This window comes from Barbatula barbatula (genome assembly GCF_947034865.1).
Source record: "Barbatula barbatula genome assembly, chromosome: 20".
NCBI lineage: Eukaryota > Metazoa > Chordata > Actinopteri > Cypriniformes > Nemacheilidae > Barbatula > Barbatula barbatula.
Window position 1 is genome coordinate 13585902 of NC_136783.1, and position 15852 is coordinate 13601753.

At 39.9% G+C, this 15852-nt stretch overlaps 1 protein-coding gene across 2 annotated transcripts in view; it reads right to left on the minus strand.

Moving 5' to 3' along the window:
- pik3c2b (phosphatidylinositol-4-phosphate 3-kinase, catalytic subunit type 2 beta) overlaps positions 1-15852 on the minus strand; it is a 37919-nt gene that overhangs the window by 4435 nt on the left and 17632 nt on the right. For both annotated transcript variants that reach the window (XM_079482649.1, XM_079482648.1), the window contains exons 12-28: positions 15582-15704; positions 14944-15111; positions 14167-14278; positions 9698-9840; positions 5046-5234; positions 4334-4427; positions 4035-4129; positions 3245-3425; positions 2640-2747; positions 2464-2556; positions 2242-2371; positions 1843-1979; positions 1357-1526; positions 1043-1199; positions 800-909; positions 413-614; positions 192-316 (exon numbers count right to left, since the gene is read on the minus strand). In XM_079482649.1, the coding sequence (XP_079338775.1) occupies positions 192-316; positions 413-614; positions 800-909; positions 1043-1199; positions 1357-1526; positions 1843-1979; positions 2242-2371; positions 2464-2556; positions 2640-2747; positions 3245-3425; positions 4035-4129; positions 4334-4427; positions 5046-5234; positions 9698-9840; positions 14167-14278; positions 14944-15111; positions 15582-15704 (2337 nt within the window). The remainder of the gene's footprint in view (positions 1-191; positions 317-412; positions 615-799; positions 910-1042; positions 1200-1356; positions 1527-1842; positions 1980-2241; positions 2372-2463; positions 2557-2639; positions 2748-3244; positions 3426-4034; positions 4130-4333; positions 4428-5045; positions 5235-9697; positions 9841-14166; positions 14279-14943; positions 15112-15581; positions 15705-15852) is intronic.

Consider the following 15852-nt stretch of genomic DNA (forward strand, 5'->3'; position numbering starts at 1 on the left):
TGCTGTAAGCACTGAGAAGTTTTTTAAATGTGCAGCTTTCATTTAGTTTGATAACTTATCTCTTCCAGACTAAATATATCCATTGACAGCAGAAACCTGCATTATTTTCCACTATGGTAGAGTTTTTCTGAAGCTCGAGGCACTAAGGTCTTGTGATTGAATTCACATCACCAAAATATGTTTTATAATACCTGGGGAGTTTGGAGGATGGGAAGATGAGCTGAAGTTTACTGTGAAGCTCATGGAACTCTTCAAAGGTCCTCTGGACTAACGTTGATCCCTGTTGACCTTCCCGCTCCACTTTCACAACATAAGACTGCAAAGAGAGGAAAAATGTCATGATTGGTATATCAATTATTATAGAACTTAAATGCATTTGGGATACAATGGAGTGTAAATGCTGTCGACTTACATAACCCTTGCTTGGGGTACAGATTTTTATGTGTCTGCAAACAAACAGACTGCGGATCATGCCATCCGTTTTCATGGTGTAGACGCGTGGAGCAAATGAGAGAACAGGGCGTTCCTCGGAGGAAGCAAACTTCATCTGTGCCAGGTTATGGATGAAGAAGTTCAGCTTTGTCGCTACACTTCCAAGACTGGACTCAATCAGCCTAGGACAAGAGAGAGGATTGAGATAAACGGACAACAATGCACTTGTTTACAGAAAACAGAACTCTAGTTTGTTCTCAGAGACATGTGGGAAGAGATTCTAATGATAAACTATTAATATACATTACATCAATGTTAAAGTCACATTTTTCATAAACATTTTGAATTGGCCTGAAGATGTCCTCACCTGGTGAAGTGCATTGTAGCATCCGCTTCAGACTCATGCGGTCGCAGGGCATCATACACATATTTCAAATCATCCACATCAGACAACTCGGGTATTCCGCTAGACAGCATCTGCAGTCAAACAAGAGGTTACTAATAGTTTTTTGATTTAAGGCACTTAAGATGCAATGCAATTCTAAAACACTCACCACCACCAAAAAACTAATAAAACCCCTCATTTAAGCAATAACTGTTGTGGACTCACCAGGCCGAGAAGGTTAAGAAACAGATGTGCATGTTTCCTGATGAGATTATAGGCCTGGCAACACAAATCCACAAAATCATGGAAACGGCTGGATGGCTTGTCACCTCCATTGATGACATAGGCCATATCAGAGGTAAACACGAAAGGTGCCCGGTCCCTGCAGAGAACAATGGTGACTTTTACTATCAACACTCAGATCTGCTTTAGTTCAAAAACGTTCCTCTTGTTGCAATGCTGAGCCGGTCTACACTGTTCTACCACAACAAATCCAAATCGGAGACAAAAATTACTTTCATCATCTTTTGTATTCCTACCGTTTGATGTTGCCAAACATCTGCGCGTGCCCCAGGAACTTGCCAAAGTCAATATGGAACATGTGTCCGCTAGTTTTGAGCATGATGTTGTCGTTGTGGCGGTCACAGATGCCCAGAATGTATGTAGCCACGCAACAACCAGCACAAGAGTAGATAAAGTTTTCAACAGCCTGTGAAGACACACAACAAATGACCGATGTGAGAAAGAGGCATTCATGAAACAATCAATTCTTGAAACAATCAATTCTTATTAAATTCTACTTCGTGATAGAGATTTGAGTGAAGCCAAAGCTTGTCATTTCTGCACCACCACTGAGCATATTACCGTTATTAGCACATGAGATATTATAACATGATGCAACCTAATGCAACTGAAGCGGCGGTGGCGCTTTTGAAAGGTTTAATAAAACAGTTGGGTCCTTGTACGTATCAGTTAGACAAACAAGGCTTTGAAGTGTGAAGATAATAAAAAGAATGCAGCTCTACCTTATCGTACTCCTCCTCAGTGGGGTTGTGTTTCTGTAACCAATCTGCCAATGGACGGTCTTTAAAGGACCCGGTTACTCCATGCTCAACCTGGATCTTTCTGAGGGTTTCTGCACTGGGAATCATCTCAACCATGCCTAAAAAGACAAAAAGTACAGAGAAATTTAAAAAAGGAACCTAAAACAATTCACATCATTAAATCCAAGATCAGCTATTGTCTGTCAAATAGTAACAACTGGTGCAACAGTTCAAATCACAGTTTTGTGTTCATATTCTCATGTTCTGTTTAGTATTTACTTTGGCTTATAATCGTTTAAGGCCTGTTTTAAGTATATACCTTGATTTCAATAAAGCACATCCTTAATAGTAAGTACAAAGTCTGCACTTTTGAGTCGTTACCTCTGCCCCTTCCAGTAGAGAAGCAACGGAAGATGACCATCCTCATATCCAGTCCCTCCTGGATCCAGATCTTATTCATGATCCGTATGATCTGCAGGGTCAGCATGTCCTGCCGCAGGTCATCGCCCGCCTGAGAGAGAGAGGAGAAAACAACCACAGGTGACAAAGAAGAACATTTAAAAGCATCAGGAAACAATGAGCTGTAATGAACACAGCAGGTACCTTAAAGATGACATTGATGTTGTCCCCCAGAGAATCCTGGTTCTGAAATGATAGCTTCAGGGGAACTGCATTCGAGTTGAAGTAGGAACAAGACTACATAGAGAGAAAGTGAGACCTGTTGTGATCCTGAAAAGCTACACAGAGATGTCTACGTGATATGAAGTTGTTGTTTGTACCTGTATGTTGATGCCCTTGACAAGCAGGCCCGGGCTCAGGGGAAGTCGGCAGTTGCTGTTCACAGTGAAGAAATGTTTGACTTCATCAAGACCCTCACGGAGAATAGCCTGAACATCAGAGGAACGACAAATGAAAATAAATGTGGTGACCACATGGTGTCAAGAATATAATCCCCCCTTAGGTTTTGGCACTGACTTGGTTCTTTTAAACTAAATATAGCACAAGCTTTGTAATAAAATTAGAACTGTAGAAGAATGTTGGCCAATTACGTTTCAGTTACAAATTGTTTCCTTATGAACAGATATGAAAACACATGGAGACTCTTCACCTGGTACATTAATACGTGTGATGGGATATTAAAAAGAGGGGGAAGCATAGTGCAAAAAAAGTGTTTTAACGTTTCTATAAAATGTATCTAGCAATAAAACAAGAATACTCATTGCTTGAATTGTCACGTATGATTGATGGGGATGAGCGGCTTTTTGGAGTAGTTGGAGACACAATATAGAAAACGTGTGGTTTGATCAAAGGTGCTAAATTTATTATTGACCGGTGTAAGCGAGTCTAACTGACATTAGGTAAAGTGAGGAAGGTTAAATCTGACCTGTCTGGATGAAGGCGATGCATCTCTGACTCCCTGGGCCACTTTAGCCAGTATGTTAACCAGCCAGCCCTGCCGATCAAAGTCCTCCCTTAAACCCCGACCAGAGCAGCACAGCAACGCCGCCAGCAGATACTGATACCGCACACTGAACTGAGAGTCCTGAAGAGTATCTTTCAGTAACCTAGACACACAATGAATAGATGCTGTTTTTATTTTAAATTACAAAATAAATACTCCAGCTGTACAGCAGATGGCGCTGTGAACCAATTTCACACACTCATAACAAGCACTCTTTCATACATGCATAGAGGCTTTTGCATCTAAAATAATTCAAGACTTCAGAGGAAAAAAATCAGACACTTAAAATATATAGATCAGACACTGATCCTTATGGAATAACTTGAAAAAGAATGGAACATTTTCATCAAAGAGAAAAAACTGAACCTTAACATTGGACAAATTTTGGAAGAAAGTTTCTAACTGTATACGGGGCTTTTGAATATCACCTTTTCATATACTCGTTGTAATGAAGATAAATTAGGTAGCAGTTTAACACTTGCAAATGTGTTTGTTCTGATGAACACATAGAAAGAGATATTTGGAAGAATGCTCGTAACCGACTACCATAGTAGAAAAAATAACAATGGTAGTCAAAAGTCCCCAACAAGCAATCTTCCAAATATCTTTCTCGGTGTTCACTCGGTTTAGAACAGCTTGAGGGCGAATAAATGACTAATATATGTGAACGGTGTTTTTGATGTACAGTATAAATCAGCGAGAGATGACACACCAGAACAGGTAGTGAGCCACTCGCATATCCCCTATGGCCCTCCTCAGCAGAAACCGCAACAGGTGACTGTCCAAATAACACTCATACTTCAGAGCCTGTTTAACACAAAAAGACAGAAAGAGAAAGCATTTAAGAGCTGGTTTTTAAATGGGTGGTGGGAACAGGGGAACAAAAAGAAAGGAAGGTAAAACACAGACATACTATAGACAAACCAGATTAAAGTAAATGAAATGACAATGCTTGGATAAAAGCAATACACGAATAGGAAGGGAGTAAGAAAATGGGAAATGGCCTGTTACCTGTACTAACTGAGGCAGAAAGTCTAAAAGCTCAGGATCAGAGATGGAGTCCATCCACTGCACGGCCGTGTGCCGACACTCCTGATCTGGAAACCTGGTTTAAAAACATTGAAATAACTCTGTTGTTGCATTGTGAATCAGCCTTTAAACATCCACATAAATGTTGGTTGTATTGTTTATTAACATTGACCCAAAACAAGTCTATAGTTAAAAATCACGGTATATGTTAGATGACGAAATGTAAAACCAGCAGCTGACAGCTGACAGTAAATGGTTTTACATGATTTTAAATCAGTCCAAGTTAGTTTATATCATAAGTGATTCTGCTCATCATCAAAGTAATCATGGTTACAGCTAAAGGACCCATTTGGCTAAGCCCGTATGACCTGGTTAACCTTTTAAAACAACCCATAGATTAAGCTACTTGATCAGTCTAACGATTTTAAGCTGGTATGACCTGTTTTTCTACCATGTAGTTCTTCTTACGATAATATTTCTAACACCATTAAAGCTTATAAAATCATGTCAGTAATTACAGTGTGTTGGATGTGATTATCTATCCTGGCTTCTGCACATGTGTTCTGTTGGACAAAAGCAAAGGTCAATTCTTCATGGTCTACTCAAATCAAGCCTGTGGCCAACTCGACGGTCAAGCTCAACTTAACCTCCAGCTCAACAACAGAGTGGTTGCCATGGTTACCGGAACACTCACGAGGCATTCAGCAGGCCCAGGGCATCCAGGTGGTTCATGCACCCCCACTGTCGAAGCAGGGCGTAGATGTCGGGGAGACACGCCCACTCCCAGCTGGGTGCGCTGGCCAGAACCAACGGCAGCCGGCTGGCTTCCACATGGCAGAAATAACGCTTCTCCCACAGCAGACGCCGGTCTTCTGGAGACAACCTAGATACAGGAAGTCAGTTGATAAATTGCGATGAAGACATCAAAAGGGATGTTCTTCAGTCATGTGGGACTGTTGGAAATGAAGACATAAACAGACATCTCAAACAAGAACTCCAGCAAACAGAACAGAGGCTTTAATGCCGGCTTCCAGAGAAGTGGTCATGATTTACAACCTAGGCGAGAAAGCTAACGTAGCCTAAAAATAAGTTTATCTAATCGAAAAAAGCATAAAGGCGAGCAATCTTTCCATCTTAACACAATTAAAAAACAGATACCGAGATAAAGACTGTAAACCGTGTGGAGGAAGGTCAGTGCGTTGGCTCTCCTTGTAGTAAAGAATGGAAAATTACCAAACTGCATCTCTTGCGGATTTATTCTGGAATGTTTACCTCCCGATTCAGACCTCAGGGTCTTGTACACCGGTGGAGAAGAAAACACACAAAGACTCCAAGAAAGCATTTTTCTAACCAAAACTAAGGATCCTGAGGCTATAACCTGAACTCACACACTATCCAATGCTTAAAATTATGCTTAAACTTTAGGCGTTAGCACATACGGTCATATTCTCATCGGTGGACACCAGTTCATTTGAATGACACGTCACGTCATTAGCCAAGTCACCTGAACCAAACATCCCCACTCTTCTACTTTGTTTCTCTGCCGGCTTATGCGCTCATATTTGGGTGGTGGCTTCTCCCTCCAAGGATGACAGCCCTAGGGTTGGACCCTCAGATTACATTACCGCCGTGCCTGCTGGGCCACAACCATACGGAGTCATTAGACAGCTCCATACACTGGGGGAAGGGTTCAGAAAGCTGTATATGGTCACACCCCTGTTCTTCAAAGCAACAATCATGACCCTCATTGGGAGACTACATATCCCACAATTCACAGGGGACTGGAATAGTATTGATTCCAGACTGCAGTTGCCCGAGGCAACCCTGCGGCCCCTCTGTGAATCAATGTATAAAATGAAAGAGCAATTTAATGGGCTTGAACAATGAGGCAATAATCCATTTCATTTTCATTGTGTCGTACACTCCTTTGTTCCAGTAAGAACAAAGACCAATTAGAAGCTAAACGGAGTTTCATTTGATCGCCTGGTGGCTTAATAAGCATGCAAGTCAGCTTAGAAAAGTAGTAAACGTACCAGCAATACGCTGTACAGTGTGAGGTGTCATGTCTATCATTAGAGTGCCTGAATACTAAATGTGGCATTTTTTTCTAAATCGGTCAAGCAAGTATAATACAAGCAAATATGTTTTTTAAACTAAAGCTAATATGTCAACACCCACCGTGGTTCATATATTCACAACAAAGAAGCAATGAAACAAAAGAAGCTCAAAGTTCAACGCAAAGTGAGATATTGTCTTTAACAGAATTCGGCTGGAATTGGACTACAGCCCTTTACTTCCCAGGTACATGTCACTATTCAGAGTTTTTGAATAACCTCTGCCCAAAGGAATATGCCAAAAAAAGGGGTTAGTCCTTCCTTAGAGAAGAGACGCTGGAGTGTGTGGTTAGAGAGAACAGCTTTCACAGCCGATGTTAAAGAAAGTTATGTGTAATACACTGAGATTGTGTGTGCGCGCATACCTCAAATACTTCAGCAAACGTCTCCTAGTGCTTGTTTTATTACTCTGTTTAGCCTTTTTATATTGGACCCAAGTTAACGCAATCGATTCACATGTTTTTAACGGATGAAGTGAAGTTGATGTCCTTGTTACGGTTTATTGCTAAAAGCCAGAAGCTCGCTGATATGATATGGGTGGGACATCTTCAGACACAAGCTCTAAAAGGGGGGAACCAATCACAACAGACTGATGTCAGCTTTACCAATCAGAGCATTTCGGAAGGAGGGACTTTGAGGGAAACCAGAAATAAATTATAATTTTATGAGAAGAGGGACAGCGGTGAACAATAGACTTGAAATATAAAGCATTTTTGGAAACTATAAACATGAACATCCATAGTTAAACACCCAAAAAATAATCAAAGCATGGCATCTTTAACTTTCTGCTGACGCAACCCTGATTTTAGAGTTCAAACGTGTCATTCACTAAACCTTTGATCCGAGACCTGGAGACAATTTATGACTGAAAATTTCCAGGCTAGATTTTACACTGCAGCAAATGTTTAAGAGCTCCGCTGAGTCGGAGCACTAGCAGCAGAGATGAAAAAAATGAGGAACAGGGAGCAGCTGGAGATATCCACAACAGCCGCCTACAGTAACAAAGTGATTATTGTAAAGCCCCAAGCCCTGCTGTACACCAACAGCATATTTATTAGTGCTGGGCGGTATGCCCATAAATTAATAACAGTATTTTCCAGATTTATAACGGTTTCCGGTACATGGCGGTATTTTTTTACCACATTTTATATTGATTGAGGAAATACTAAAGTTGATGGACTTTAAATGTCCTTTTATACAGTCATGGTGAGTGAATATTATAGAAAAATGCCTCACTAGTATTATACAGGTCAGCAAGTCCCACAAATGATAGTGTTTATAAAGAGGTGGCATTCATGATGAAGGGAAGGAATCAGGATGCATGACAGTTCCAGTCAAAATACAGAACCTTTTAATTGGGCAAATTTCACAAACAACTGTTGTAAACAATCGACTTACCCCATTATAACTGCAAAGCTTAGACTTCTTAAACAACTGAATAGCATGCAAAGGTAACTTGCATAGATTTTTTTAAGCAAATAAATAAAAAACCTCGAAATTACATTTTTCCTGGGTAGCACCATATCTGTGGGTAGCACTGGTGCTCCCAACTTCAAGAGAATGTGCACCCTTCTGAAAATTAATACCATCTGTCTGAAATGTTGAATCAAATTAGTAACAATTTGGCCATTAAAACATGCATGTGATGTCTGCTGTGTTTAACATATTTCACAATGGCTTCCTGATTTCCTGAAATCATATTTTTAAATCATAAAACAACGGCTGAAATTAGATATGTGAGGAAATCGATCGCATTAGGCTGTCAATCCTCATAACATACACACAAAACAGTTAAAACTAGAAACACATCATGTTATATGGTTATATTTAGCAGGTACGAGGGGAACACGATCGCTTTTTGAAGATTTTTGCTTGTGAGTGAATTTAATATAACGTAATGCAAACGTTATAGCTCTCGGTGCATCTCTACATACCATACATACTGTAGATACATCATGTGTTCATTAACAAATGTTTGATTTCTTTAAGAGTATTTCCATGTTCGTTCCTTTACAGTGATCTACAAATGTTCAACCTGTAGAGTCATTATAGAGTCTGAGCTTCATATTCTCATTCACATCTGAGATCAGCTTCTCCATATCACCATTAGTCCATCCTCTCCTCCTACATGGACACGCCTGTGTGAAAGCCGAATAGAGATTTATGCCGAGCAATGCCAAAATTTGAATGAGTAAACCCAGCTGAAATTGAAGACATGTGCTGAAGAATTCCAAATCTACATATAGTAGACTTTTTCAAAGCGACTTACAAATGAGGTAAACAATGGAAGCAATTGGAACAAAATAAGGACAACAAAAAGCATAAGCCACACTGTAGCTTCACTAAAAGCATAAACCACAATGTAGTTTAACAGAGATGAAAATGAAATTGTACTTCAGTAAAATAAAATGATAAAAGATTTAGGATTTGGGCTTTTTTGTATTTCTATCAGGATCAGTGTTCAATGCATAATTTAATTTTATGAATACCTGATAAACATGACCGGTAATACTTTGATGCTAAATTCGTAGTTAAGGGTTGTAAATAGCTAAATTAAAGGGATAAAGGGTTCATCCAAAAATGAAAATCTGTAATGTATAAAAGTTTGAAACAACCTGAGGGTGAATACATGTATTTGTTCCAATGAACAATCGAAAGATATTTGGATAAAATGTTAGCAATTTTCAGGTCTGGGACATCATCCTCTATTTTTTTCCTACTATGGTATAGTATTATTTTACTTCTGTTGAACAATATATTTTGAATGACTATGGTAGTCTATGATGTCCCGGAACTGAAAATGACTAACATTGTTCCGATGAACACCAAGAAAGATATTTGGAAGAAAGTCATTTATACAGGTATGAATGACATGAGCGTGAGTAAATGATGATAACATTTTTGGATGAACTATCCCTTTAAGTGTGACCACATGACCACCGAACTAAATCCCGTAATGGCGAAACTATCAGTGTAAACAATCCAAACCTTGGAGGTTTATCTAGCCGATGACAAAGGATCTGTTCACAGCAAGACAATATCTACCTCATATACTACTGTTCCATGGCCGAGCTAGAATGACATGTAAATAATAGCTTTCAAAAGGTATAGAAGCTTAGCAAATACTCATCTAGTATACATATAGAAGTCAGGATTGCACAAGGAAGCAAAGTGCAAAATTAGATGACAATGAAGGAAATGGCCGAAGCTCTCTGTCAGACAGCCGACTCACCAGAAAAGGGACTTCTTGTGCAAGACATCGTGTAGCTGCCGCTGGCTGACTTGGTCTAGACGGGAGATGTCGTATTGTGGACTGAACTCTGCAGGAGGGGGGGTGCTGAAGTGCACTTCGAATGAAGAAGTGGGAAAATCCACCTGATAACACAAAAAGTGTTTGGTAAAAATGTCCTTCGAAGGGTTAAGATAAAAAACAAACAGTTTTCACAGGTACATCATCTCACAGGATTACATTTGGAGATGTGACGCGAAGCAATTGAAGTTCACTACCATATGTGCTACGTGTGACCTAGAGGAGTACAGTTGAGGCTTTCACCTCAAACATGCCAAATGAAACACCACTGAACACATAAGCCAGAGATCAAACGCACACAACTGCAGCCACGTGGACTCAAGAAACCATATTGGTGCAATGAAAAAAGATTTTTTAATGATCAGACATCTGGGTGCGTTTTCACACTTGGGCATATGTCCAATCTCTATTGCCAAATGCCTCTCAGCATCACACTTCAGCCATTACCAGAGCAGAACACACCACAGCTGATCAACACTAAAGTCCCTCATCAGTTTCATGAGCGTAACCCCAAACGTACCATCTGGAATTGTTATTACGCACTACACTGCATACAAAAACCCATTGGGGAACGTTAGTTCACGTGGCCATTAGCTTATGGTCCAGGCAGCATAATCTTTGCGCAGGAAATAGGCGAAGATGTACAGCTCCTATATACTTAAATCTTCAAAACAGGATGTTTTAATTCATTTAAGCAACAAATTTGAATCTAAATACATTTCTACAGGGCTTTTCGCTGTATGGCATCGTCGCCGTGGTGTTTTACTGTAAAAACAAACATTGATACACAAGTGACAAAAGTAGAAAAACAGACATTTTGTAGATGTAGTTTTTTTACTAATACATTGTATTATTTCCTAAGGTCTACACAGCATTGCATGTTTTTTTTAAGTATACACAATAAAATTGCAAGAAAGCTGATGTTTGCAAGATAACAATTTTCTAAATACAAAGGTAACTAAATTTAATTTTATTTAAATACATTTTTGAGCCTAATTCGATTCTGCGCATGACCAAACAAACAGGAAATGCCTTTTTTTTAAATGGACCATTTAAAACGCAGAGATGCTGTATTTTTGTATGCATTTGTACGGGTGTCTTAAAAACACCGGTTGCTAATAGGCATGGCTGGAGATTCATTCCCGGATTAGTCTCTGGGAACATGTTTTTAATAAAGTTTGAAAAAGTTGTCAGAGGCTTGTTGGTGGTGACGTTGTTATCGAGCGACCGTAAAACCTCACTTAGTTGTTTACTTCTGCTGATTGTATTTGGGCTTCAAAATAGCAAATGTGGCAATTTGTAAAGATTATCTTAATAGACAAAACATGTTAACAACAAAGCCTTTGAGGAAAAAAATGGAAAATAAATTTGACCTGTGATTAAAGTATATAGTATGTGGAAAATGCACAGGCTTTCGGTCGAGGTAACCAGTGTTGCGCTAATTTCTACTAAAAGCTTGGATTTGGCCGGTCTTAGTCAAATCGTGTTACAAACTGACGTAGAGTCGCCGGCGTGTGGTTACACGAGGCGTTTCAGGCCGGTCTGGGTTGAGCATTCACTTCTAGTTAAAATACATCTTTTGTTCTGGCACTTACATTTTTGCAATTGTATGTGTCTATGACATGCATGGGCAACTTATAACCTACCAAAGACAAAGAAAAACACATTTCCAGCAAATCACCCCTTTAAGCCACTTTTACCTGAAGCGCCTCATGTTAAAATTTAAATACGTGAGAATTCACTAGCACACGAGAGTGACCACTTACCAGTTTCAGTATTTATTGCATTAGATCTAACTCCATCAGCGGCAGGTAATGAAGTACTGTAGTCTTACTTTTTTTTGCTTCTTGGCTAGGTGTGAAAATCTTAAACAACCCCAAAGAATTTAATGAAAACTGAAGTGCAAAAAATAATGTGAATTAGGTCAAAGAAACAGAGCGAGAGGAACGCAGTAACGGTCAGGACAGGAAGAGAAGCTAAAGAGAGCAAGCACATTACTCAGGAGCCTTAATGAGCCCCAGATGTGCTATAAGACCCAGATGCATCTTGGCAGTGGGGCAGCTGAACGGGCAGATTGCAGGTCATGACTGAAGGGAAATACACATACACGCTCTTGCGGAATAACCTGAATAACCCCAGCACCTTAAGCGCCAGAGCCTACTGAATAGGAACAGGACCAGGCTGAGCTCACTGTTAATACTGCACAGCCCACTGCCCTCAGACAAAGCCGTGCCATTCGGGTACAAAAGAGGCCTGTTGGCACTGCCATGGCCTGGCTTGGCACACAGAGATAGCAGAAATAGGGTCTGTATGGGGGAGGCCAGAGCAGGGGGTGGGAATTTTATGGAGGCCAGACCGGTTTTTGAGAAACTAAGTTTTACAGAGCAGATTCAGAACAAGTCGTGGGGTGCTGTTTACAAAGAACTGGTTAAATGTCATGACTGAACGTGTAAAGACACAGATGCGTGTAGAGGAAGTGATGACTGACGGTGCACACGTAGGACTGTAGGGATAGAGCTCAGGTGCTTGCCAAAACAAACTCATGCACGGTTTCTTGCACTGCTTCTGCAACCGCAGCAAATGAATCATAGTCGGATTCAAAATAAACATAGAACTGTGATATTTCAGTGCTGTGCTTAAATTGTGGTGTTATCAAGCTTAGTATTAACAAACAAATGTGTGTAACTACTTCACATCAGGCTCGACTTAACATAAATTTCCTGACCCCGTAAAACTAAATAACAAACTAATGATTCACAAATTTAGTAAATAGTTTATTGAACCAGCACCGGTGCAAAACAAATGAAAAATAAAACAGAAGTGTTCACTATCTTTGGACAAAAGACATTCAAAATTAAAGTGCAGATCAAGCAGCTGAATAAAACAACAGCTTCACTAGCTTGATAAACGGGTATAAATGAATGGAAACAAAATCTGTTAATTTTTTAGAAAGTGCAAAAATAATTTAAAAATCAATTCGCAATAAAGCAGCTGAAATTGAGCAAAAAAAGTAATAGCTTTACTGCTTTAGATATTCAAAATAACATGAATCAGATCTTTTTAATGCTTTAGTCACTAAAGCAAAGTCCACTTAACTAAACTAAAGTTTAGAGAAAATACAATTTAACATCCAACACAGAAACAGATGAATAAAACACTAGCTTCCCTAGCTTAGTAAAACTGCACATGTTTGTTGCATTTAACGTGGCATTTTGTGGCACAAAATTCTCATCCAACCAGTGTGCGGTTAAACTTAAAAGCGACACGGGGGACACGTCGCAGCTCCAGATATCTGTTGTAAAACTTACCGCATTGACATCTTTAATTTTTTCGGATTTGTGTTTGCAGACTTTTCGGTACAGTTCAGGTAGAGAGAAATATCAGGTAAATATTTACGCTTCGGCGTGTCGTACTGCGGCTCCAGGTGGTTTATAAGGAGTCTGAAGCCATTATTCGCAACAACGGACAGCAGTTGCCCATCCATAACAATGAAAGCGATCGCTCTATGCTGTTCGCTGCTATATGTTCACTTGTTCACGTGCACTACGTACAGAGCACGTTGCTAGCGTATGATGTCGCACGTTGCGCAAAGCACAGCCACGAGAGTGTTTAAGCGCCGGTGTCTCCATGAACTTTTACATCGTCTAGCACAAATTTTATGTCAGATGGGGTATCGGTGACAAATTGCACCGATACCCGATCTAGAATTTTATTACGTATCGACGCCGATACCCGATACAAATATCGGATCGGAGCATCCATACTTGTACGATTTGCACTTTGTTTTGCCCAGGGCTGTTTAGATGGGTTTCAAGTTGAGATTTTCGATCTCTCTCACTCTCTCTCACTCTCTGCAGATCTCTGACCTACTTTTAAGACCTTCTGCAGGCAGAGGAACAATCCCTCCCTACATTTCCACTAACACACCAGCCCAACCATATTACCATAAAAGTTATAAGTTAACCGTACAATATACCTTTGATATGGTCAGACACATCAGCAGCGATAACATCACACATCTAGACATACACGTACACAGGGTTAACCTATAAAAAACAAACGGCTTCCTTGGTGTAAACATTAAGTATCTGTGTGTATCCTTGACTTATTCGTTTATTGCACAAAATCCATCTGGCTTGCATGTGCATATGAAAATTGCTATTTTAAACAGGAAGGCTTATCTGATGGTGGTTTATTTGGCACGTCACAGCCTCCTTGATAAAACACTAATCTGGCAAAATAAAAGCAGACAATGAGACAAATGACTGCGTGTGGAAAAAAGGGTGTGTGTGTTTAAGTACACCATTGGTGAGTCAGAGCTAACTGTAACGGATTAAGTATGATAAGCAGAAGACTGTTTCCTGTATGATGTGAAAGAGAAAAAGGCCAACCTGGAGGATGACGCTATCTGGTTGGCTGAAGTTGGGCGTGCTGGATCGAGCGTTTCCACTGCCTGGGGTTGAAGGCCAAAGACCGAGCAGCTTCCTCCCACACGTCAGGATACTGAGGAAGAAGGACAACAGCTTTGCTTAAACAACACCTAACATCCGCTCACAGATGCGTGAAAACAAGTGGCAACAGGATAAGTACAAAGATGAACTTTGCAAATATTTAGCTTTGCTTGTAAGATAAATATCACGTTTTGCTCACAGAGTTCATTTTTTATATGGATCCCACAGACAAATGGTTAAGCTATGTCTTGTCAAGTCCAAATCTAAGTGCGTTTTGTGTGAAGTCACCTACATCTTCTGAAATGTTGCATTCAATTGAGAAAGACACATGACCTAGATTTAAAACTATTTAGCTATGAAGCTGATTCATTAAATATTTCTGTTTGGCTGTGTCAAACTAATTTTATCCTTGTCATTCTTAAAGGATATAGCCAGTGTCCTAACCAGAACATGAAAACCCATTTATATGTGATGTCAGAATTTCTCAATATAGTTTTTCTTTTGAGGAACTGACACATAAAAGACGTGCTGTTTTTAGTGTGTGTGGTGGTTGTAGGCCAACGAACGAGTTGCAGAAGTCGGCCTGTTCTGACCAACACAACATGTTTACTGTAGGAGGTGAGTATCAGCAGAACTCTAGTGCTTAAAGAGTCTGTTTTCATGCCCTCCAGGAAGTGATGCATTTTAGTATAATGAAAAAGACAGATCTGTGCTTACTGTCTAAAGTTAAATAAGGGCATAGTGACCCATCCCAGAGCTTCAATATTGCGTTTCTGCTTGCTCTTGTCCTCTGTCCCTCCAGGCGGCGGTAGAGGGGTAGCGTATAGAGTCACAGTCAGTAGCGACTCTCTGGGCAACTGGTTGATCTGGACGGGGAAGCAAACTCTGTATTTTAAAGTAAAAATATAAATAAAATTAAATATGCAATTCCAGTCGGAACAACGTCAGATATGCAAACTCAAACGACTTTTTAAAATCCTTTATGTACATAAAATATATGCAATACAAACAGCAAGTCATTGTTTTATTTACACAAGCTTGTTTTATTTTCGCAAGCTAGTTTTATTTTAAGACACCTACATACCTAAACACGTTTAGAAAGATGTAGAAAATAAACTTCCATTGTCTACCAAAATACTATGACAATACCAGTACTCTACAACAAGGCGTCTGACTATAAAAAATAGCCACAGGAAGCCGAATTGGATGAGCTATTTTAAAATTGTCGCCTGTAGTAATGGGTAAACAAACCAAGATCCAACATGAATTCAAATGTAAGCGCTTGACCCAGTAATCATCAAGTACAACGCATTTATTTTAACAAACAGAGAGATTGTGCTCAGGCGTAAGCTCACCTCTGGTCCCAAACCACCAGGTGGAAAAGATATTTGCTGACCGACTGTTTACTGGTGTGCTGGGGGGCACAGAGCTCCACACTACCATGAGTGAGCGAACACGACAGGAAGAAATTTTCATAGCTGTTGTGTTTGGAAGAGGAAGAGAAACAGAGAGAAAGAGAGAGAGATCAGTAAATACATCTGAAAGATGACTTAAAGGAACGGTTTACCCAAAACTTCCATAATTTACCTTTTCTCCAGACTGACTTTTTTTGTCGTTTTAGTGTGT